General features: G+C 44.2%; 1 protein-coding gene across 1 annotated transcript; it reads right to left on the reverse strand.

Annotated features, from left to right (window-relative positions):
- On the reverse strand, nt 1-25,520 carry colq (collagen-like tail subunit (single strand of homotrimer) of asymmetric acetylcholinesterase). The gene is made up of 17 exons (XM_080767952.1): nt 25,335-25,520; nt 21,423-21,532; nt 20,899-21,015; nt 18,897-18,941; nt 18,590-18,616; nt 16,252-16,323; nt 15,457-15,519; nt 14,882-14,908; nt 14,306-14,350; nt 13,659-13,694; nt 13,122-13,202; nt 12,160-12,256; nt 8,451-8,581; nt 7,261-7,380; nt 6,917-7,043; nt 3,354-3,456; nt 1-2,393 (listed from the first exon to the last, which is right to left on the reverse strand). Exons 1-17 carry the CDS (start codon nt 25,429-25,431, stop codon nt 2,324-2,326), a joined length of 1,368 nt encoding a protein of 455 aa, XP_080624078.1. The 5' UTR covers nt 25,432-25,520; the 3' UTR covers nt 1-2,323.
- Between the last annotated feature and the right edge of the window lie 448 nt (nt 25,521-25,968).

Below are 25,968 nucleotides of genomic sequence, written 5' to 3' on the forward strand. Positions count from 1 at the left end.
TGGTTTGGTTCTCATTTTATTCTGCAATTTTCTTCTTTTTTGCCCCTTTTCAAATTCCCCACAACTAGTATATATAAAGTATGTCTGAGTAATGAAACAGATTTACATGTCACTGTCTGCAACAGTGTGTACACTAATATCCCATAAGCATTATGTCACCACATGCATCTTACGTTTTAATGCCGTTGTGCGTACTACTGCGTATACAGTACAGTACAGCCGAACAGACCACATACGGAACATCCATCGTTATGTGGAGAAGAAATAGACAATTATTCTGTTTTTTTTTCTTTTGGCTTGGCGTAGTAGTAGTAGTAGGGCTAGCACATGACACAATTGATCACGCGACTGTCATACAAACGGCAGTACTTCGTGTTTTATATATACAAACAATACCTAGCTACACTATAGTATGGTATTTAAGTAAGACACCTGCTTTTTTTTGTTTTTCTTTCAAACTCCTGAATGCAGTATATCACAAACATGCAAGAACAGTTAACACAGTATAACAGTCATAACTTTGGATTGCATTATCTGTACACCCACTATACACTATCATAACGCCTCACACAACTCGTCTCAGTGTGGTTGAGGATATATAGCTTCTCCCTTGGCACGGCGACTCACACACTAGCTTATTATAGAAAAGACGTCAGCTTATAATACCGGGCACACAGTATTCCTTCACACCGTCGCTGGTGTTCAAGACATAGCTATACACTACATCTACGTTGTTAAGTTTCAGTGTTTCGAGATGAGTTTCTCAGAGTTCCTGTATATACTGTAAGACAGAAAGTCTCTAGAAATTACGAAGAGGTATTTTACAGTCGGCAGTCGACCGTAAAAACAGAATGTTGGGCTTTTACACCGGAATTACCATTCCTCCCATGTGTATAATAGCAGCTATTTAACTGTTTCCACTTTGACTGTGCCATGAGGAGATTAAGAATATAACAGTTTTAAGCCATTGCATACAGCATATAAATTGTTTCTCAGTGAAGCACACAGGGGTGCTTGCGCACGACTGATGCTTGTTGATCACAATGCGCTACTTGACTTGTGTTGCCTCGGAGTGCAGTCACTTGCTGCCATTTCCGTTTACACAGTGTACCAAAGAGGAGACCTCGGTGATGAAGCATGCCCAATGAGAGCTATACATGCACCTATCGGTTCCTGAGTAGTTCCATTGGACGTGTCAATGCCAAACCGACTTGACCATGTCCAGAATCTGAATGATCCTTCCTCACCCTGTCAGGAGCTGTATACCGTCACAGACTACTGGAGTCATACCAGGCCTCTTTGAAGCTCTGCAGCCAAAGGAGGGGATGAATGTAGCAGGGGTATATAGCCCTGCCCGTAGCCCAGAAGCCTATACTAAACAAAAGATTTTTGGTTTTCAAATTCGAAAATGGCTACATGACCATACACGACGACGGCCGTTTAGGCAAATTCCAGCATTCAACAAAAACCCCCAAGATGTAAACGTGATATTAAGAATATACACAGTACAAAGCTTTGTCATGGCAAACGATTAAAGTATAGTGCCGATGGGTTAACATGCTCGGGCAGAGACCTGCAGGCCCTGTTTGCCGTGGTCGTATCGTTTAGTGTGATCTCGGGCCTCATGCAGACGCTGTGCATGGTCATTCACGTCAGAACAGAACAGAACAGACAGCACCATGGTTGCGGATGTCCTCCTTCTTTCTTTCTTTCTTTCTTTTTTTTGTTAACAGTGTTAAGTCAAGATGAGAAGACGTCCCCCGTCCTCCTATAGTGCAGCACATCTCTCGTCTGCAGCGTCTTGGCGAATCGACCGGTGCTTGTTGTAATGAACCCTGGGTTGTGGCTGTGATATATATACAGTACAACCACCACCACCACCGCATTTTTGTCGTTCAAGACGGCGGTTCTGGTCCTGGTCAAGGTCGGGGGAGGGAGGGAGGGAGGAGAGGAGAGGACAGGCATCGGTCCAGTGTGGTGTTGAGACAGAGTGCAATCGTCCTGCACGTTTCCTGTTGAACAGTAGAGGGGGGGAGGGGGCGAGTCTCACGCACGGACTCTTGCGGAACCCTGGGAGCTGTACGTACGTGGCATCTTCTCGGCAGCAACGCAGAGTAGTTCTATATAGAGATACGTGCGTGTGTGTGTGTGTGTGTGTGTGTGTGTCTTTTCTCATAGGTTAATTTGCTGCCACTTCCATCTGTGCCTCCTGTTTTTGTAGCATCGCTGTTCTTTTTTAGTTTGTTTGTTATTTGTTGTTTGCGTCTAAAAAAAAAAATCCATATTCTTGGTGTTGGGCGACAACTGTCCGAGGTGTGCCTCCTCATGTGAAGTACTTGCAGTTTGTGGAGTCGATGACGCAGCGCGGCGTGCACCTGAGACGGCCATACGACCTGCAGGGCGACATGGAGATGAAAGCCGCAGGTCAGTTGAAATGTCAACGGATTATGGGCCATATTATGCACACAGAATGACTCTTCTTACCTCCGGGCCGCTTCCCTCTACTTCCTTCACAGGTGTTACAGATGATATTAATTAAGGCTCTGTTCCATTTATAGTGTGCAGTGGTTCATAAACCTTATCATTTCAAGGACCCCCATAACTCTGAGAGTTACACACCATTTGGAACCCACTTAAGGACACTTTGAGACCCACTGGAGTAGCAGAGTGTTTCCAGTGAGCCAACACACGCACCCTGACTTCTGTTTGACCAGAATGGAACAGAGCCTTCATTAGTATCAGCGGTAACACCTGTGAAGGAAGTAGGGAAGTGGTCCAAGTTCTTTCCAAAATGGCATGTGTGCATAAATAGGCCATTCGCGGACAACTACTGTTAGGGTCGGGTTCCGGAACTATAGAGGAACCGGAACCAACATTGAGGAACCGTTTTACAAACATCTGGAACGCCTTATTATAGGAATTGTTAAAGGGAACCGCTAAGGAATTGGACCGTTGAGAGAGCATTGGTTGTCACAATTATTACATCATCGTCTAATCTCAATTATTTGAGATAGTGGCAACTTATTTCGTCACAATCGTCAAAATCGTTTCCATGTTTAAAGATGCTCATACATTAAAAAAAAGCTACTGTATTTCAGCTATTTTTACATTTTGTGTAAGTGAAAATAAAATGTATGGTATATTTCAGTTATTTGTCATATCTGCCCTGTGCACTTTTTTTATTACGAAGCCTAAAAGGCAAACAGAAATGTAACTTCTATTCATAATGTTCCAATTTGCAATGTAATTGTGGCAGCCCTAAACCCTATAGCTAGTAGTAGTAGCTACTGTGCCATCGACAATTTGGAACATCAAGCAGGAATTCTGGGTCAGTGTGGTGCTTGTATATTTACCCTGGAAGATATGAGTTGCAGGTCTGGTAGCCGAAGTCTTTTCCATCGCACTCCTCAGCTCCTTCGTAGCGGTAGCCATCTCCACAGTAGGCATGCTTACACTCTGTGGGAATATGGGAATAATGAGGGATACAAGCGTCAGTTTAGAGATGTCTGGCTAGAATGACACCTGTGTTGGACAAAGCTATTATTTTACCTTGTAAAACGCTTACTTTACACCACTGGTTCACAACCAGTGGTCCGGGGACCCCCAGTGGTCCTTGAGGGGGTTCCAGGTGGTCCCCAGCTAAATGAGAGTTGTTAACCAAATAGACCCTTATAGATCTTCAACTCTTGAGAGTGTAAAATGAGACGATAATAGATAATGTGCTCCTCAGAGCACAGGTCTCCACCAGGTCAGGTAGGTTCATTATTGTGGCCTCCTGGCAGAGGTTCGGAAACAGTTGCACAGTTGGACCAACGGTGCCGGAGATGGCTGGGTTTCTCCAAAAGGGACCATGCGTAGCGAGTGGGTGTGTGGTTCTTAGGGGCAGTCTTCAACAACACGTCCCTTTCACTGTGAACATAGATTTTACTGTGCATAGATGTGCCACGCAACTTTCCTTATATAAGGCACTGAAATGAAGTGCGACCTACCAGGCCTCGTCCGAGACCTACCAGGCCGGCCTGACCAGTCAAATTAAGGAATGCTGAATTAACTAGCTTGTATTGGTAACTTTGACTGCACAATAGCCTCCCATTTAACCTCTGAAAACCACTGACACTCCAGTGAACTGGTAGACTACTCGCTGAGCACTGAGCAGACCTATGGTAGCCACGCCCCTCCCCCTCCACACACACACACCTGCTGCAAACAGACAGACACAAGTAAGCTCGTTTGTTTGGTAGTAAAAAGAAAAAAGAAAAACTTATAATATGTAACTTTACACCTCATGGAAGTTGAGTGGAATATAGTCTCTGTTGTTGCTGCTCAGTCACAAGTATGTGTCAGTTTGAAAGAGAAGTTAATTCATCTTCATTACAAACTGCTTTTGTTTTTATTCTGCAGGTGAGTTAGCTAGTAGCTACCTATGCTAAGCGTGTGTGTGTGTGTGTGTGTGTGTGTGTGTGTGTGTGTGTGTGTGTGTGTGTGCAGGGAGAGTGACATGAACAAACAAAGGTGCTTGAAGTGCTGTGTGCATGGGTGCATGTACTGAATACTACTAAGCTGTATATGTTGTAACTGGAAGTATACAGGGCTGTGTATGTTTGTCTGCTGTTGCTAGTGAGTTGTGACAGCTGGGTACACTGTAGTGTACAAGTATGTGGCTTGGTCAGCTCACCTTCTTTCTTTCTACCTTACTTACTTCTACTTCTCAATGCTATATGTTCTCTCTCTCAACCTGCTCCACAGGTACACCAGCCAGCTATATAGGTGATGAGCCCCAAGCTCAGCTTCTTCTCAGCCCTGAGTCCATTCTCCTGTGGTGTGACATGCCGTGAACGCTGGACCCTCAAGCCTCCTGCCCACTGTACACCAGAATACTATGTGCAATACTAAACATCCAATGCTGAGTGAGAAGATGGCAGTCAGGAGAATGAGATACTGATAATGGTCATTGGTACTGAGAGGAAAGTACTGGCCAGCTATAGCCAGATGTATGGAGGATGGAGATGACCAGAGACACCACTGGAGGGCTCAACTCCAACGTAGAACAGGGTGTTCTTGCCACTGCTGACTGGTATAGAACATGAACAGCGTTCTGCTGCACACAATCTGAGCCTCCTCACAAAGAAGAACCTGCTCTGTGTCTTTTTATGGACCAGTCCAGGTTCTCATCATCATGTGTGAACTCCCAGGTACTTGTAGGACTGTAGCCCTACCTACAGCCTCCATTGAGGCTACTATTTTTTTTACATGTTCCTTCGAACCCGGATGCTACACTCACTACAGCAAGATGGCAGAAGGTGATACGCCAAATACCATCCCTCCTACTGCAGCACCAGAAGCAGCAGGATCTGTCCTCCATTCACACCCCCTACCATCCCTCAGCTGCAGTCTCACTGGTGGTCAGACCTAAGACTTTAAATGCCTCTTTTATTACTCGTTCGATAGCTGTGTCTTGGACATTGACAGGCTGAAGAGGAGCAGGCGTGTTCCTCCGATAGACCACCATCTCCATAGTCTTGGAGGTGTTTAGGAAGGAGGCTGCCCATCCAGAGTCAAGTAGAAGACAGCTCAAGGTAGGAACTTTGATTATTATGTTTTGCTTATTTGCTGCTGCTGCTGCTTGTGTTGAATACTAGTGTGATTCAAGCTGGTGTACTATTGCCGTCATTTGGGGACCCCATGACTTGGTGGCAGAACATGAAACATGTTCAGTGGCTGTTTCTGGCTCTGGGATTGACTGCTGCTGATGTGAATCTACAGTTTGTATGTTGTGTTGTATATCTGCCGTTGAAGGTATGATCCTTGATGACAATGTTTTGTCATCAATTATATTTGAGGTATTACCATGTTTCTGTTCTTACTTACTGTAAATCGCTCTGGATTAGGAGCCTAAATTGTAATGGTATGTGAGTTGTATCACTTCAATAATCCTATGAGTGAATTAGCTATTTCCTTTTGGTTCGAGCAGGAGGTTTTGTAACCTGACTTAGAAACGATAAACTGGTAGCAGCGGGACAAACATTTGATATCTCCATAATCATTTCGAGTTGTAGTCTTGTTAGGTTGTGTTTACATTTGCGCTGTGGCAGCGCTTCAATATGTCACAAGTCTCGCGTTGATCCCGCCTCTAGCGGGCCTCATACAGCCGCATATCGCTCCGGCCAGAATTGGACCGGAGTGCATCGTCTCTGCCTGAGAGTTCCCAGACTCTCCCTGCTGGCAGAATGCAAATGTTGTCCAGCAGGGGGAGTGGTTTCACCAGGCTAGAGGTTTTCAGGCTTTGACATAAACAGCCATCAATTCCAAATGTAAATTTTCAGTTGAAGACTGTTTAACACAACAGTATAGGTTATGTGTGGTGTGTCGTGTCGTGTCGTGTTGTGGTTGCTGATGTTCGTTGTTCGAGTTGTTGTGACTTGTGACATAATGGCTGTATTATTACTGGCATGGTGGCAAAGAATGTCTATGTATGTAGGCCTATTCATTCTTTATATAAAAAAAACCCCCTAATCTTAACATATGGAATGGTGCATGAACCCCCACCACTCAGGTGTATCAGGTGGGTCTGTGATTGTCAGTAATATTCAGTCATGGTTTTAGACTTTTAGTCATCGTAGTCGACGAAAAAGGAATTGTCATAGTTTTAGTCATCGTTACGAAATCAACACTGCAGGCCAGCTATGAAGGCAGTGGAGGGGTGGAGGGGGGCAGGGGTGGAGGGGGGCAGGGGGGCAGGGGGCGCTCAGATCGGTGAACAAATACCATCCAGCGCTTGCTCCATGCTCCATACCCGCCCCTCTATACCAGAAAGCACGCTGGCTGTGGGCCAGGCTATCGCTATTATGGTAACAGACCATGGTACTATAGTTACTGACAAGGCCGTCGTTATGGCAACAGACCATGCTATACTTACTGACACAGCCGTCGGTGACCACTCTGTTGCTGTCGTCGCACTCCTCTCCGTTGGGGATCTGCACGACGCCGTCGCCGCAGTACCCTTCATCGTCTGGGGCGTTCTCCATCGACTGGAACGGCGTCAACTGCCAAGACCACCAAAAACACGCTCACACACTTATACTAATGTAAAATAGGGAAATGTCAAATAACACAACATTTTCACAAAAGATATATACCGTAAATGAACTGTCGTCCTGACAGAAAGCTTCAAAATCATACTAAGTATGTAATTTACATGACATTTGAAAATAAATACGAAATAAATAAGAATGTAAATGATGACAAGGTTTCGGGGCACACCTGGATTGGCATCCAGCCGTCGATGTCTTTGAAGTAAAGGGATCGTTGGTCTTTGCGGAATGCAAATGCGTTGTCTGTGCGGACACGTTCCAGCTCCTCTTCGTTGCTCACCACAAATATCTGAGACAGAATTGCATTTGTTAAGCTACAAGTTCAATATTTATAGCACATGTGTATGAAGTATTGTGGCTTTTTTTTAACCACTTAAAACCTTAAACTTGGTTGAACAGGGGTCCCACTCCCCAGGGCTTTATCCTTGCTGGCTCCCTCCTTTTTTCTCTCTACACCGAATCTCTTTGCATGCGAATAGCAGATGTTCTCCTATTTTGACAGTGAAATGCCCTGAATAGGGACACTACTAGCGGTTTGACCGGTTAATCCATTTAGGACTGAAACCAGATTCTACAAAATGTCTTCTAAAATTCTGACAGCTTTCTGAAAAACCATATCTATGTTTCTATGTCAGTGGTGCTTGTGCTATTGTTTCAACCACTAAAAGTATAACAGAATGGTCAAAAGTGGTTAAAAGCTAAATTAAGCGACATAGATGCGTTCCCGTTCCTTAATGGGTTTAAGTACACGAACCCCTAGCATGCCTATTGTTCAAACATGCAGCAAAAACTACAAGCTTTTCTAGATTTTTCTTTGAGGACTTGGAGGGCCAGATTGAGACGGTCAAAGGGCCACGCCTGGCCCTCAGGCCGCATGTTGCCCAGTGCCAATGTGTGGGTTAATATGTTTCACACAGCTGGGCAAAACATATTCCAATGGGGTGCTGATGAATGCACACCTGGACAGATAATGAGATTACTCAGGGAGGGTATAGGGTGTGATGAACTACTATTTTGTCTTCAAAATCCTGACAGTTTTCTGAAAAACCTAATGTTTCTATATCAGTGGTGCTCAATATTTCATGTCAAGGACCCCAAGAATTATATGTAATATGCCTCCACCCAACATCTGAAAATATGTTATTCCAGGGACCCCCCCCCCCAGAAGCAAAGATTTGAGTTAAAACGTTCACTCTGTAATAATATATATTCAAAGATTTGAGGCATATTTTCACGATTTTTCAAAAATAGCAGAACTACAATAAGCTCATAGCGCTATGAGCTTGTAGATCTGCTATTTTTCAATAGCTAAATTATAACATGATGCTTAAAACACCAAAATGGCTCAGAGTGGCTCACCGCGGGCACTTTGGGGTAGCCTCCTCTGGAGCCCTGCTCGTCGAAGGGAGAGGTGGCCAGGGAGTTACAGCTGCACCTCCCAACCGGGCCGGGCAGACCTCGCTCCCCCTTTGGTCCGACCACGTACAGTCCTGCAGCGGGGAATAAGAGAGAGACAATATCACACTCTGGTTGATTGTACATACATGGTTTCTCAAACTTCTCAAAAAGGACCCCTAAATGAATGTATGTGGCATGCGGACCCCCATCTGAAAAGATGTTGTGCCAACAAGAACCCCATACAAGATTTGTGGTGTTAAAAATGTGAAAAACATATTCCAGGAATAATTGTTTAACCACTTGAACCCCTAGCATCCCTATTCTGAGGAGATCATTCGCCCAAAAATAGCCGATGTACAAGCTCACAACGCAGCGTGAAATAAGAACGTACCAAAATGCATTCTTTAAAAGTATTTGTTTCGGGGCGCTAGACCCTCCAATGTCCAGCTTTGAGGGTTTGTGTAAAAACAAACATTGTCCCAACACAAACATTGAATGCCAGTGACAATGAATGGTCAGTTTTGAGTGTTTGTGTAGACGAAGACGAAGACGAAGGTGTGGACACAAGTTGTGATTGGCCGGGAATGAGGTGATGTAAGTATGATGATAAGAGCGCCCCTCACTTCACACGGGTGTGATTTTTTTTATCAAGTATAGAGGGTTTAAGTGATGTTGAATTTGCATTTTGCAGCTCACCAACAGTACCATTCCACGATAAATCTCCACCATACGCTTATTGTGAGTGGTTTTAAACGATAATAGGGATTATTGTCCCATCCCTACCGAGTGGTTTTCAAACGGCAGAGCTGCAGATTTGCACCCGAAATGACAAAAAAAAGAATTGGTCACAAAATCTATTGTGACTTGTCTTGGACGAGAGACTTGACTTAGACACACACACCCCAATAGACCTATAAACAGCTCTGGGTGTGGTTATATAGAAACAGACAAAACGATAAGCCAAGGCATTAACAACAACAACAACAGAATATTGTTTAATAGCAGCTATGGGGTCACAAGAACGGATATAAATAAAAATACCTCTGTGTCTACTACATAAACACTCTATCCATCTATCAAGCGGTCGGGCCACTTAGCTTCGTGCATTCAGAAACCCGAACAAGATGCCAGCTGTCACCTCGCTGGTGTTGGTGACATCATGTTAATCTGCGTGCGGCGTCAGGGCCTTCTGTAAATCAGTCTTAACGGGTCATGATGTTGTCATGGCTTGAGAATCCTCTCTCTCTAGTGTATATCATCTGTGTGTCCTTGTTAACCCATTGTGGGCGGGGAACCCCTTTCGGTGTTTGAAGTTATGCTTTAGCTATTGAAAAATAGCAGATCTACAAGCTCATAGCGCGCCACCGAGTGGCGCCCTATGAACTTGTAGGTCTGCTATTTTTTTTTTTATCGTGAAAATGTGGCGCAAATCTTTGAATATATATTCTTTCAGAGCCAAAGTTTTTTTAACTCAAATCTTTGCTTCCTGGGAGGTCACTCACTGGAACAACATATTGTCAGATGGGGCTCGGTGGCCAATATAAGCATAATCTCGGTGGTCCTTGACATGAACATGTGTGAGAACCACTGACATAGTCTAGAAATATGGGTTTTTCAGAAAACTCAGCAGGATTTATAGAAGACATACATTGCAGAATCGTCCTCAAGTCAAGATGGGTTAAGGTCAGGTTTCTCCTGCGGTGCTAAATCCAAGTAGTGGTGTGGCAATACTGTACCTCGTGCACTAATGTGTCTAATGGGGCTCTTCCTTTCGCTGATACGGGCGCTTCACTAGTGGTGTACGGTAACTAAGTACATTCACTTAATGCTGTACTTAAGTACGATTTCGAGGTATTTGTACTTTACTTGAGCATTTCCAATTTCCAAATATTGAACTTTTTACATTTATTTGAAAGCTTTAGTTACTTTGTCGAATTTTGATTATTATTACAAAAACATACACCAACCACTTCAGCACTATATACATTTCGGTTTCGGCCGTTTGGAAATAGCCGATCTACAAAGCGGGACATTCGGCATAGTCGGTAGGCTACTTTTTACTTTTGGTACTTCAAGTACATTTTGATGCCATTTTGATACTTTTGATGCACTTTTACTCAACTACGTATTGAATTCTGGACTTTTACTTCTAACGGTCCGAGTATTTCTACAATGCTGTATTGATGTACTATTACTTAAGTAAAACTTTTGAGTACTTTTTCCACCACTGTGGTAGCTGCACTACTCTTCACGCCAGTAGTACGTACACACACACACACACACACACACACACACACACACACACACACACACACACACACACACACACTTTAAGACATTAAGACCTATCGACTATTTTCAGCAAGTGTAAAATCAGTCATTACGACGGCATCAAGGCCCGCTAAAATACATTTTAGTCGACTAAATCAGCCGTATAGATTTATGATATTTAGTCGACTAAAACTAGAATAACACTAAGACATTCCTGGTGACTAACATGTGACTAAAACTAAAGGAAAACTATTCAAAAGACTATATTATGACTAAAACTAAAATAAAAAAAATGCTGCCAAACACAACACTGCATGGACGCAAAGCACTCCAAGACCAGAACTGACAAATAGAGACGCTCTCGACTATAGCGTAAACTCATAGCCTGACCTCCTCGCATCCTCACACAACCCTCCTCCAACAACAGGATATTACGTTTCTAGGCTAAATAGCCTCAAGTGTAAAGCCCCTGGAGGACCAGTGTGGCTCTCGACTGTATATTCGTCAGTCACGAGAACGTGGCATTGACTACAATGTCAGGAGGAGGAGGAGGAGGGGTATATTTAACAGCACAACGGGGTGCTATTTAATGCCAGCGTCACCGAGGTGTTTCTCTGTCCGTGCACGTCTCACCACGGACCTTTAGCGAGACTACTTTTAGCAGGGAGTTTTGGAAGAGTGTGTGTGTGCGTGCGTGCGCGTCTTTTTGGCCAATGTCTTATAGTTAGAGTTGTTCTTATGAAGCATTTTCACTTTGTACTGTAGTGTAGATTAAAGGTATATATTCAGTGATTTCACTGAATTCAAATATCACTTCTTTTTTTTTTAGTTTTGTTGTGATAATCCTCCCTACTATAGTGTGTGCTGCTGACCATATAAGGAGTTCCTCCCGGTCCCCAGTTAACCCCTGGGGGTAAAAGAAAAAAAACCTTAAGCTTCGTTTAAGCTTTTATAAAGATTGTTAATCACCACGTCTGTGATTGGTGAAGCTTCACCGGCACCACGCTGTGATTGGTGCAGCTTCACCGACACCACGCTGTGGTTGGTGCAGCTTCACCAACACCGCGCTGTGATTGGTCCAGCTTCACCGGCACCGCGCTGTGATTTGTCCAGCTTAATTCACAAACTGAATACACAGTACTGTAACTTACTATCCATAGCTAAAGATTGTGTCAGATTTTTGAGGGGCGCTATAGCCCCGCCTATGTCCAGCTTTGAGCAGCACAAACATTGAATGCCATTGACAATGAATGGCTAGATTTGATTGTTTGTGCAAACACTAAATATTGAAGACGAAAGTCAGGACGCAAATTGTGATTGGCCGGAATGAGATAATGGTATGATGATAAGAGCGCCCCTCACTTCACACGGGTCGGGTGTGATTATTATTATTTTTTACCTGTGGCTGGTATGCCTGGAGGACCTGGGTGTCCAATGGGTCCTTGGGGGCCTGATGGACCTAGAGGTCCTATGCGTCCTGTATCTCCCTTCCCTCCCTGAATAACACAGACAGTGTCACATATTAATTAATGCCATAAGCCTGAGTGAATCAAAACGCCAATTTGTGCAAATCATAATATGAATATTTGTAATACCATACAATATCTATTCATCTTCCAATAGGCTCTATCTATGCACACGGAATAACTCTCTGCTACTTCCGGGCCGCTTCTCTATACTTTCTTCACAGGTGTTACCGATGATACTAATTAAGGCTCTGTCACATGTTGTGTACGGTGGTTTTTCAAACTGTTTTAATTCCAAGGACTCCTATAGGCTAAGAGTTACACAGTCACCCGTATAGCAACTCACACTTTGAGACCCACTGGTGTATCCAGTGAGCCAACATGCACAATATTGACCTTACAGTATGCAGACCACGGCCATCTTGCCATTACGTTAATGGCAGGGTGGTACAACTATAGCTGAAATTTGCCATTGAAAGCCTGTACATTCCTTGCAGGTGCACGTGACGGGGCGCAGGTGTTTGTCCCACATACTAATAGTCCCACACCCAAATAGTCCGACACCCAAGTAGTCCGACATGCCAATAGTCCGACGTTACTGCTCGCCCAGTATTCATTAGGTCCACACACACACTGCACTTGGGCGACTGGACAACTGGGAACCCAGTTGTCCAGTCGCTATAGAGCGAGACCGCTCGAGTTCTAGTTAACTTAATCGCAAGATGGCCACCCTCTGCATGAAGTCAATAGCAGCACCCTGACTCTGTTTGACTAGAACGGAACAGAGCCTTAATTAGTATGGACGGCGACACGTCACTTGTATTGTAGCTCTATATATTTCTTAGCTCTGTGTTTGTTTGTTTTGTTTTGACTCTTATAAAGATGTCATCCTTACCTGTTTTCCTCTCTTCCCCGGTCGCCCGGTGGGTCCTCTGTTTCCTGAGAGTCCATCTTCTCCTTTTGGACCCAATTCACCCTGATACATCGATACATGATAAATACACACTAGGCACATTTCCAAACAGACACGTGTGTGTGTGTGTGTGTGTGCATGCGTGCGTGTGTGCGTGTATTACTATCCTCCACAAATACAGTAGTACCAGACCACCCGAGGCAAAGCGTAATTTGTATTTTAAGTCAGGGTTACATTTTTTAAACGATTCAGGTTAGGTTTAGGATTCATGTCATCTCGGGTTTAGGTTTAGAACTTTAGAGTCACGGGTTAAGTTTAGGCTTAGGGAGAGGAATTTAGAGGTTCGGAGTGGTCTGTGGTGGTGGTTAATATTAGGATTTGATTGGACCAGCAAGTTAAGTAAAAAAGTAGCATTTAAAATGTTTAATTGAAAATATCTTTTGATGGCAATACAAGAGTGAGCGTGCGTGTGCATGTACAGTATGTGTGTGTGTGCGATTGTTTGATCATTCTACTCACTTTCTGTCCAAGCATTCCTGGGAATCCCATTGTGCCCTGCATGGGAGTAAAGGAACAGTAAACAATTAATTAATTAACCCGGAAAACTATAGAATGTACTGTACATTGTCTGTTTTATATATGAAGATAATGTTATTGTGAAAGCACTCTCTAGCCATGAAGTTCGGCTTTTGAACGGCAATTAATGCAGTAAAGATTGTATTGAAAATGTGTATTCTTTTTGTACAATGCACGGCTTATCTCATCGGCAGTCAGTATGGCCAATTCATATACCGCCATATGGCGTTGTGTGCCGAAAATAGCCGATCTATATAAGCTCACAAGGCGTCGGATTGCGAGCGTGTAGATTGTCTATTTCCAGGGGAGCGACGCCGCAGTAGGTCAACACAGACATCAGGGGACCAGGGACGGATTAAACCCCCACGAGGGCCCCCGGGTCGCAAATATTCTGCGGGGCCCCCACATAGCGTCCGTGCGAAGTTTGACCTACATTTAACACAATTAACAGCCAATGAAAGGCCCTTGTGAGGGCCTCAAAACCAGTACCACGCAGCCCAGTGTCTCCGAAGGGCCCTGAGAGCCAAAGGGCCCCCTGGGCTATACGGCCCCACCGGCCCAATGACTAATTTGGCCCTGACTCTGCCCACCTTGTCCCCTTTCGTTCCAGTACCTCCTCGGTCACCACGGGAGCCCTGAGGATGATGATGATGATGATGGGGGACAAAACACAGCATGTTACCAGGCAGCAACACTCACTGATAGATACAGGAAACACAATGTCAATCTGATGGGCCCTCATCATCTATATAGAGCGTCGCAGTCCCGCCGCCCCTTTCAGAACGACGAGCGGCCCGGAAGACATTTTCTTTTCCCATAGACATTTAAAAAAGTATTTATTTAAAGACCTTTTAAGCCTCGTCACAACGCCAACTCGGCTCCTAATTTTTTTTGGGGAAGAACAAATAATTAGAAAGAAGAAAAACTGTTGTAAAAAGGTGTTGTACCCTGCTCTTTTTTTCCTTCTTATTTTGTTCGGCCCAATTTTTTTTAATTTATTGTCATGATTTGTCAGGAGCCGAGTTGCCTCTGTCCGAGGCTTAAAGGTCTATAAATAGTTTCTGAAACGTCTATGGGGAAAATGAATGGGAAATTGTCTTCCGGGCGTGGACGGGAACGCGACGCTCTATACAATAACGTGCTGATCCTGATAGCCAGTCACCCACCTTTTCTCCTTTGTATCCGGATAAGCCCTAGAGAGTCAAGACCAAGCAGAAGAGTGAGTAAGGGAACAAGATTATTATAGTTAATGAAAAGTAACAAAATAACCAAAAAACGATTAAATGAAATAAATAAAAACTTGAATAAAAAATAAAATAAAGGATAACTAAAACTGAAACTGTACTATGTGTTACAAAACTAACTAAAACAAACTGGTAAAATGATAGACAAAATGCCCTTAGTTTTAGTTTTTTTGTCAATTTATAAGCTTTCGGGGATGATATGAAATCTTAAACTTAGTTATTTCGCTGTACCACTTTTACAACAGCTGTCGGCAGCTAACCTTGGTTTGGAACCAAAGTATTTTAGATGATGTAAGGATCTATGGTTTCTAATTCTAATCTCTCCGGAGCATAGAAATAATTTAAAACGCAAAACGAGTGTTTCTCAACCCCCCTTATGTGTGCACAGAACCTAAAATTAGGTGATGATAAAAACCGTATAGATAAATCTGTTGTGTCATATATATACTGTACTGGCTCTGTAGCTCTTTGTGGTCGGTGCCAAAGAGACGTCATACCTTGGGCCCGATTAGACCTCTTGGTCCAGGCAGTCCCATCAGGCCTGAGTCCCCCTTCTCCCCCTGGGCCACAGAAACACAAGCTCAAACACTCAACAAATCAACACTTTTATAGGCCCCAAACCGCACCAATGATTCGCCATGCCACTCCTTGCAACCAAACGGTTGCATGTAATATTGCATGAAACCATTATCCCCAATGGCAGTTGCAAAGGAGTTGCATTGGTGTGACTGTCTGTAACATGTCCTTAAAACAGTTTTTGTTGCAAGGAGTTGCATTGGTGTGAGATGTCCTTAAAACAGTTTTTGTTGCAAGGGTTTGACAAGTCCTTAAAACTGTTTCTGTTGCAAGGAGTTGCATTGGAGTGACATGTCCTTAAAATTGTTTCTGTTGCAAGGAGTTGCATTGGAGTGACATGTCCTTAAAACTGTTTCTGTTGCAAGGAGTTGCATTGGAGTGACATGTCCTTAAAACTGTTTCTGTTGCAAGGAGTTGCTTTGGTGCGTTTTGAGCCTTAGACACAGTTTTACATGTGTCACATAGCATCAGATCTGTTAACATTTAGACCAGACCAACTCAAGCCTGAGCTGTATAGCTCTGACTATGTCATATGCGCCGTGTTGCACACTGAAAATAGGCAATCTACAAGCTCACCAGTGACAATACACTGGAGCGTGCGGTGCGTTTTGTGAGCTTATAGAGCTGATATTTTCAGTTCACGACACCACCAGCATGCAACCAAGTATAAATCAGGCTATAATAATAATAATAACCAGGAAAGTGGACTTACTCACTTTGGGCCCATTTGGTCCGTTCCATCCGACTGACCCTGGCTTCCCTGGGAGCCCTGGAGGCCCTGTCCGACCCTGAACAACAACATCAAAGGACAAAGTTAATTTCCTTTGTATAGACAAAGGCATCAGAGTGGTAAAAACATATAAGGCGGTGAACTCGCAAAATGCAGGTGACCAACTCATTTTGGTCGCGTCGCAACGCATTTGTGAGCTCGTAGATCGGCTATTTTCAAAATGACCGAAATTAAGTGGTTAATGTATGTTTAGGAATGATCAAAATCAAAAAAGTAACTACCAAACTAAGGTTTTCAAATAAGAGTAAAAGTACACTATTTGCCTCTGAGATCTAGTGGAGTAGAAGTAACAGTAGTGGAAATTGGAAATACTCGCAGTAAATTAAAAACAAAAACAAAAAAACCCCCAAAACTCAAAATGCTGCTATAAGCAATAATATGTCAACATTTTAATGACCTTTTTAATTGTTTTTGGTATTCAGACAGCCAGGAATGGGTAGAACGCTCCCCCCATTGGTCGAAAAAAAACCCGGTCACAATGAATAACCAATCAGGAAGCAGACAGGCAAATCGACCAATGACAAAGCTTCTAGGAAAATCTTTGAATGCAGATTGCGGCCCCTAGAAGTGTCACGGAGACAAAAAAAAATTGGGAGCGTTCTACCCATTGCTGGTCTAAATACCGATTTCTTTTTTAAAAGGTCATTAAATTTGGACATAATATTATTGCTTATAGCAGCTTTAAGTACAGTACTTGTGTAAATGTACTTAGTCACTTTCCACCGCTGGCTAAATGAACAACCTGCCAGGCCTGTTGCCGGGTCAGGTGGGTTTGACAAATCTACCGGCCCGGGCCACCCGTCCCGCTGCAGCATTTGTCACAGCCACAACAGGCATATACTGTACAGTAGCTGCTGCACATGTGGAGGCGGTATGACTTTAACGAGCCCTGTCACTTGGTTCTCTTTAATTAAATGATGGTCTGTATATAGAACAGGAGCCGGTGCTTGTGGGAAATAAAATGATTTATGGGCTCGGCTTGGAAGCACTAAGCAAAATTGCACGGCTGGTGGTGCGGTTCTGGGCTCCGCTCCTCGGGTCAGGAGCAAAAGTGCGCGCGCGCCACCCAAAGCTCTCCCAGTGGGACTGTATTACTGGTTAACCACAACGACCAATCGTTTAGGGAGGTCACTTCTCTCTCGCTCCCTTCTTATCCAACGTGCGCCGCTGCATGTCCAATGAAGCCGTGTGGCAGGGAAGGGGGGGGGGGGTCAACTGTTCCAATGACAGCGCAAGGTCCATCTTATTGGGGGGGGGGAGGGGTAGGGGTCTTTCAAGGGCCTGATATGGGGGGGGGGGGGGGCTGTAAGGCACTGGTTCTCACCCCATGTTGGGGGTCTGGGGATCAGCAGGTGTCCAAATGGACCCTTATGATGGGTCTGTCTGTGTGCACAGATTGGGGTCCCAAACTTTAAAATAGGGGGTGCACGGTTATGAAATTATGACCGATATCCGATCTCCGATTATTTGCAGGGTCATATCGGCCGATACCGAATCTGAATATATTATATTTTTAAACTCTCTTCAACTCTTTTTCCAAGTGTCTGTTCTCACTACTGAACGACTACTGGATGAGATGGAGTATACACAAATGAAATGTAGAATTTAGCCATTGACGGTCACATTACTATTGCGTGATCAATATCGGTGAAAATAATCTGGATTAATTTGAGACCCGCATGCATGCAATACCGATATTTTGTATGGCCGATTCTGATACGCTATACCAGTTTATATTGTGCATCTCTAGTTTAAAATCATATCGAAAAGGGTCGTCCGTGCGTGGCTACATGCTATTCAAACTGGGAGTTGAAATGCAAAGAGGATTGAGAAGCACTTCTGTTGTTATCTCCCCTTCAGCCAGAGGAGAGGTCATCTCAGAGGCTCGTGCCCGTTCCGTTCGCATCCTGTCAAGGTTGTACCTGCTTGCAATTTGATAATGTCCACGCATGGCACGGTGTGAACTAACTACATTTACTCAATTACACGACGAATGTAAAAAATGTCTTCTAAGTCATGACAGTTTTCTGAAACAAAAATAGCAGACCTACAAGCTCGTAGCGCGGCACTCGGTGCCGCGCTATGAGCTTGTAGATCTGCTATCTCCAATACGGTTATACCGTTACTCTGGTAAATTTAGAATTCCGTTTGTGTGTGTGTGTGTGTGTGGGTGTGTGTGTGTGTGTGTGTGTGTGTGTGTGTGTGTGTGTGAGTGTGTGTGTAAATCCACTTATCGAAGGGGAGTGATTAATTGAGACGCTCACCTTTTGTCCAGGTCTTCCTAGTTCTCCCTGACAGCAGGATGAGAGAGAGAGAGAGAGGGAGGGGCAAAAAACAGAAAATGGTCGTCATGACAACCGCATTTCCCGGGCAATGGCTCGCCCCCCCCCCCCCCCCCCCCCAACACCCGGAAGGTTGAAAGTGTGGCTTTTTGCAAAAAAAAAAAATGCTATACCGGTCCCAAACATATTTGTTTACATACATTGGATTAGATCCACTATACTATATAGGATGGATGATGGAAGACATCAGGGGGAAATAAAACAAGCAGTAATCATTTGACGTCGTTACCTTCTCTCCCTCGGGCCCTTCTATGCCGGGTAAACCAGGTGGACCCTGTGAGGAGAGAGAGAGAGAGAGGAAAGAGACAAAAAAATAAAGAGACTTATCTAATCTCGCTTAATAATAATATAGTCTTGTTTCCCCCACCACATCCAACTGAGAAATTCACGGCCGTTCCCTGAAGCCCAATTCCCCCTGCAGTTTCAATTAGCTAAGGGCTGAGTGGCCGATATTGATTTACAAAGTGCCTCGTGTGCGTTGCCTTCCCCCGTGATATATATCCCATTCTGAACGGGAACCCATTTTGATGTTAGCATCATGTTATGCTTTAGCTATTGAAAAATAGCAGATCTACAAGCTCATAGCGCGCCACCGAGTGGCGCGCTACGAGCTTGTAGGTCTGCTATTTTTGAAAAATCGAAGAACGACTGACATTTTTTTAAATCTGATCTCAGGTCAGAATGGGTTGATCAGACCAGTGTGTGTCCAGTGGAAACCTTGTATGAATCTGATCTCAGGTCAGAATGGGATATATACCGAAGGCCTGACTGCTGCAGTGCTGCGATGCAGGTGGCCGCGTCTAATAGCCATGATTAAAGGGGAGAAGAAAAAAAACACAGAATGGGCAAAAAAAATGACTAAGTGAAAATGCGTTTGCATTTACACAAAACGTCAATGACTCAAAAGGCTCACCTTTTGAACCCGCGCCGCAAACAGATGGTGGGTGAACTTTTCCAGCGACCAAAAAGCACTGAAACACATGTTTCCCCCCACCATGCATGATGCTCTGTTTGTGTGTGTGTGTGTGTGTGTGTGTGTGTGTGTGTGTGTGTAGGGCCGCCGTTGCTGGAATTTACGCGACTAGAGTGTGCCTGCCGGCCGTTCCATTGCACGGACCAAAAACTCTTTGGGAGTGTTTCTAAGAATGGTGTGCGAGAGTGCGTACTGACTGGGCCTGGCAGGCCGTGGAAAAAGGCTATTTGCGTCTCTGGGCTAAATCCGGCGCGTTAATGGGCTGCTGTGATGCAGGGTGCCAAAGTGGACCCCCTATACCCCCCCCCCCCCCCTCCCCTCCCCTCTCCATGAATACCCCCCCCCCCCCCCCTCAACAACCGCCCTGCACCCAACCCAATGGCTCCGGTCCTCCTCCAACCATCCCCGACATGTCTGGAGTTGTTATAGGGGAGAGAGAGAGAGAGCGGGGGTGGGGGGGGGGGGGGGACGTCCTGGAAGAAGTCCTCTGACAACTGTAAGCAATGCAAATACAAAACGTGCTCCACGTGCTCAAGGAAACCAGTCGGTCAACAAACATTGTCCTGATTCTGTCATTCGCACGCTGCTCTGTTGTTGTAGATTCCAGAACTACCGATGATGCACCGATATAACATGTCGGATCGAGTGTGAATCTTTTTCATGATTATTATCAGATATTTTCTATCAGAATCTTGTCAATCTAGGGTATACATGCGTGTGACGGCATCATTATCATACCTGGAAGTTATGCAGGAACGCCTACCGAGTGGGGGGACAAAAAAAACTACTTTCTGGCCTTGACAGCCCATACGTCCAAACAGAAAAGTCCTATCTCTGATTACATTAAACAACGTTAAACTCTTGGCCCGGGCGGCTGGCATAGCCATCTGTGCACCTTGGCCGGTAAGCCAGTCTGGCAGCGTGCCGCGGGTTCGACTCCCGATCCCGACGGCCCAATAAAACGTTAAACTCACTTTGACCCTCACTTTGCCACTGACTTGTATGCATGCCACATAATATCTTGTATATTTTGGTCAGGTCACGTAAGGCTATTTTGATGACTGAATTGGATAATAAAGCTGTAGACCTACCATACAGTATCTTACCCTGGACCATTATTAGAAACACGTCAAACATAGAATGGTTTCACTTGTACATCTGCTACATTTGAAATTTTTTGAAAAACCTTGAAAATGTTATAATAATTTTGAATTAGTGTGTATTAAAAAGTAAAAGTGTGTGTGTTATGGTTCCTTACCTGAGGCCCAGGGAGGCCGGCCGGGCCTGGGGGACCCTGCAGACACACAGAACCTTTCTCAGAACCTTTCTGGTCTGTGTCTGTAATACTTCCATGACCACTTGAACCTTCGTCATCCTGGAAAAGAGTCCATCAATACCCAACGTTATTAACGTTGCATGTAACGTTGCTCATAACTTTGCCAAATGTTCATTTAGGGAAAAGGAAAACGAAATCAAAGTTGCACCAAATTGCACTTGCGTTAATGGATAATTGCACTTGCGTTAAGGAAACCTCACACCCCCCCCACGCATTCAACAGTAAATTGTATCACTATCAACCATATATATGGTGGCAATGGTGGCATCTTCGAGGGCCCCATAATCCAGTGTGCCCTTGGAGTCTTTATTATTAATGTTACCCGAGTGTGTGTGAGAGAGAGAGAGAGATACCGGTGGCAGTTTGGATACCACCCAAGGACACATCAACAATCAGCCCCCCCCCCCCATCCAACAACAAGGACAAGTCACATGACTTTGACTCACATGAGCGTGGCGGCGCCAAATGGTAGGGGGCGGAGGAAAGAGGGGGGGCGGGGGAGGGCTCAGTAAGCAGCAGGGGCTGAATCTCTTCTGCCGGTCGGGCCGCCGGAGAGCTGCAACGGTGACAGAGGAGAGGACACATGGTCAGTGATCACGCTGCCCGCTATGTGGGAGGAGCAATGATGTCAGGGCGGCGTGTCGAAAACTGGGTGACAGATCACTTTGCAAGAGGTTATACATACATGCACATTATTACCCATGCTGTCGGGCAGACAAACCTCTATTTTTGAGTGGTGCAACCACTCCAAGGAACAGCAATGTCCGTGTACCTATGTACACCTATGTGACGTTAATGAGCACCAGTATATGACTGAGTACCAGTAGGGGCGCTGTTGTGCCAGAAACAGAGAGAGGGATAGTGCTGCACTGTTGCCTGCTAATGAGAGAGAGAGAGGCGGGGGGGGGGGGGGGGGAGTTGCACCACTCAGTTCACCTAGTTTACGCGTTTCAGCCTAGTCGGCCTTCCTCAGCATTGACAACACTAAAGCATGTTTTTGGCTGCAGATTTCTTTGGACTCATAGTCTTTGGACTGAAACTTAATTTTGTTTTAGTCACCTGGAATGTTTTAGTGTTTTAGTTTTAGTCGACTGAACAGCACGAGATTTTAGTCGACTGAATCTACGGTTGATTTAGTCGACTAAAATGTATTTTGTCGGGCCTTGATGCCGTCGTAATGACCGATTTCACACTTGCTGAAAATAGCAGATCTACAAGCTCACAACGCGTCTCGCTGACGCGTTGTGTGCTTGTAGATCGGCTATTTCCAGCATGAAACCAAGTGTAAAATGACTTGTCTTATACTCTTGTCCACTAGTCCCTAACATTTTAGTCTTTATTTGTTGACGAAATTGTCAGTATATTTAGTTTTAGTCATCATAGTTTAGCTTTCATTTAGTTTCCATTTAGTTTGTCAGTGAAAAAAGGTAGTCGACGAACATTTTTCGTCTTAGTTTTAGTCGACGGAAACAACACTGGTTGTCTGCTCGTCAGAGGTAAATAGAATCATGTGAAAAGGACATGTGTATCGAGTGTGCTGCTGGCATTTACTTCATTCCAATTGAATAGTGGCCGGCCTTGACATGAAGAAGGTAATGAAAACCACTGTCCTACTTGATCATACTATACACTACAGCGGCACACGATTCACCAACGCATCAAAAGGAGCAGATCCGCAAGCTTGTGGATCTGCTACTTTTTTTCCAGCTAAAGTAGTTAACATGGCGTCACAATCATTCTAACCAGTTTATACACCCAAAACTGGCTCAAAACTGGTCATTCATTATCAATGGCATTTAATGTTTGTGTTAGGACAAAGTGTGTGTTTACACGTACCCTCAAAGCTGGACATCAAAAATAGCAGATCTAGTATACATTTTTTAGAAGTAGGAACATGCACACTAGCACCTATAGCTTCAAGGTGTGCTTATGATGTATAATGTAGAGTACAATAGAGTACTTGTTCCACCACTGTATTCTTTCCTATATTAATTCACACGTGTGCACCCATCTCCTGCAACCTACAGCAACTTCAGTCCTGCAGGGCTGCTGTTTGCACACAGCGATCTCCTCGTGCCTGATGTGTGTGTGTGTGTGTGCGTGCTGCTGAACAGTAGATACTATACCACGTCTTGCACGGCACATCATGCAACAAAGTGTAAATCCAAAAAGGTCAACGGCATACGACACTGACTGTGCACATGCTTGAGACGTTCCTTCATGCACGACTAGCAACGTGAGACTATATGGTCCTATAACCCATTTAGGACTGAGGTCAGATTCTATACTTTTTTTTCTGAAAAAGCTGTTTCTATGTCAGTTGTTCTCAAACTATTTCATGTCAAGGACCCCCAAAAGTTATAATGTAATTGGCCTCCAACCCACATCTGAATATATGTTGTTCCCATGCAGGGACACCCCCCCCCCCCCCCAGAAGCACAGATATGAGTTCAAAACGTTTGCTGTGAAAGCATTATGATATACTGTATCCACCTTTTTCATATAGCCCATAAGTCTTTGCCTTTGTGTGTGCATTACTTCCTCTTCCTCTTGCTGCGTTGCCAGTTTTGTAAGAGAAACAAGTATGGCCAGGTCTACAAATGATCTACGAGCTCACAGTGAGGTTGTACATCTGCTATTTAAAAACACGTTGAGAATAAATCATAATATTTTGAATATTCTTTAAACATTTTAATAAAAGAAAAGGCAAAAAAAATAGAAAATATACAAGCTCAACGGCCCTCGGTGCCGCACTATGAGCTTGTAGATATTTTTCAATAGCTAAAGTTTAAAATAATGGTTAAAGTCGTTAAGCGGCAAAGCGAGACAGCTGCGTTCCCGTCCTTAATGGGCTAAACACAGACGGACGGACGGACAGACGGACGCAGGACGTGGGCGAAGATAACAGGCAGTGGTGGAAAGTAACTAAAGTACTCAAGTACTGTACGTAAGTACTTTTACTTCTACTCCACTACATCTTAGACGGAGGAAAACGTTGTCCATTTACTCGGCTACAATTATTATGAAAACTTTAGTTATTAAATTAGTCACTTTGTACATTTTGAATATACTGCTATGTTCTAAAGATTTGTATACATTTTAGACATAATGATGACTTGTGAAACGGGACATTCTGCTTACTTTTGGTACTAACTCATATAGCTAAATGGCAGTAGCAATAGTTCAGCACAGGCTAACATAGATTTGTTAAAGAGTTGTAAGATTTTTTCTTTTTAAGTAAAAAAACCCAAAAACTTTCTATTAAACCCCCCCACAAAAAACAATGTTAAAAAAATGTTAAAAACGTCTTTGGCCTGGATGGCTGCCTATTTGTTAAAAGAAGTCAAATAAGTACTTGGCCTAGAATGGTCTACCGGACTTTCACTTGTACTGCTTGCATTGCAGTAATAATATATATATTCTTTTTACGTAACATTCAAGTGCTTTTTTCCACCACTGGTTATAATTTCTAGAACAGGTGCAAACGATCAGATGGTGACAGGCCGACAGACTTCAGGCTGCTGCTGTGTTGGACGTGCAGTCTTGCAGTGTCATGAAGAAGCCCTCTCTCTGCTCTGCGCTGCACCTCCACGACCAGCTGAGGAGCTGACTTTATTTATAGACCCCCTCCTCCACGGTTACCAACCGCACAATAAATACAAACAAGTCCTGTTTCTTTTTCTCTTCTTGAAAAACCAAATAACAATGTTTAAAAAAAGCCTTGTTGTACCCTGTATATAACGACGCAATGTGACATAGCTCTGTTTACACGATGCTGTACCCTCTCCCAACTGTATATTATATACGTTCCAAATGTTCTAATGTTTTTATATTTTGACACTTGCTTTAGCAATGTAAACGCTCATGCCAATAAAGCTCCTTTAAATTGAACATTTTAAATGCACACAGTTTGCCTTATTTTGATGAATTGCACAATTATCCCGTCTGCAACCTGTAGATGGGATATGTTTTTGCTATCGTTGGGAATTCAGAAAGTTTAAACCTTTTTAAGACATCATTTCTGGAGAATGAATGTGTGAAAGTCATTGGCCTATACGATGATGACATGCCAGGTGGAGAGAGAGAGTGCTTAATTAATACGGACCATGGTTAAACCAAATTAATGACATCCTTTCATTGCATCCATGCATGTCCTGTGCTCTCCTGTAATAATAATAATAATAATAAATATACAGGCACAACCACCCATCTTTGCAGCCATGTAAACAAACACACACAAGCATTTGAGCGCACACACACACACATGCTGGGTACACACTCTCTCTTCCCTCGCGCGCACACGCGCGCGCGCACACACACACACACACACACACACACACACACACACACACACGTACCTGCTGGGAATGAGAGGATGGTGTCCAGGTAGGAGGCGTCTGCCAGGACATAACAGGACAACAGTGGAAGGTACAGTCCGAGCGTTAGAACAACCATGCTGCTGCTGTGCTGTTGCTGCTACTTGAGGAGATACAGTACACACAACACTCACTGTCCGCTCTACGCTCACTCCACCACTCGTCTACTGTTTCTTTACACCGCTTCTCTCTCCCCTCTCCTTCCCTCCTTCCCTCCCCTTCCCTCCCTGCTCGGTGTCCCTACGCCTTTAGGAAGAGGAGGAGGAGCAGCAGAAGGAGGAGGAAAGGGTGGGGTGGGGTGGGGGGGTATGCCAACCAATGCCCATTAAATCTTTCCTCTGCATCAGTGTGCGCTAAATTTACAGGAGTGAGCCTGCCAGCTGCTCCTCTCCGTGCCAATATTAGACCCTTACTACTGCTAAGAGCCTTTGTTTCCAGTCCCACCCACCACAGGGAGAGAGTGGAAACACACGCTAAGACACCCTGCACACTTCTGGGTAAACGTTATTGGCACCCTTGCTTTTAATAATAATGCGCCTCTGTCCTTTTTATAGCATAGTCATAACTCTGTCAGTGGAAACAACAACAGACCTTTTTGTTGTGGTTTCACGACGAT

Source organism: Protomyctophum bolini (genome assembly GCF_963924005.1).
Source record: "Protomyctophum bolini genome assembly, chromosome: 7".
Taxonomy (NCBI): Eukaryota; Metazoa; Chordata; class Actinopteri; order Myctophiformes; family Myctophidae; genus Protomyctophum; species Protomyctophum bolini.

Bases quoted from the DNA above. Each gene is read 5' to 3' on its own strand.
- colq (XM_080767952.1), bottom strand. From the start codon at position 25,431: ATGGTTGTTCTAACGCTCGGACTGTACCTTCCACTGTTGTCCTGTTAT. The intron at 13,695-14,305 runs GTGGGCAGAGTC...ACTCCCATGCAG, and splicing joins CTGGAACGAAAGGGGACAAG to GGCACAATGGGATTCCCAGG. The intron at 13,203-13,658 runs GTGAGTAGAATG...TCGATGTATCAG, and splicing joins CAGGAATGCTTGGACAGAAA to GGTGAATTGGGTCCAAAAGG.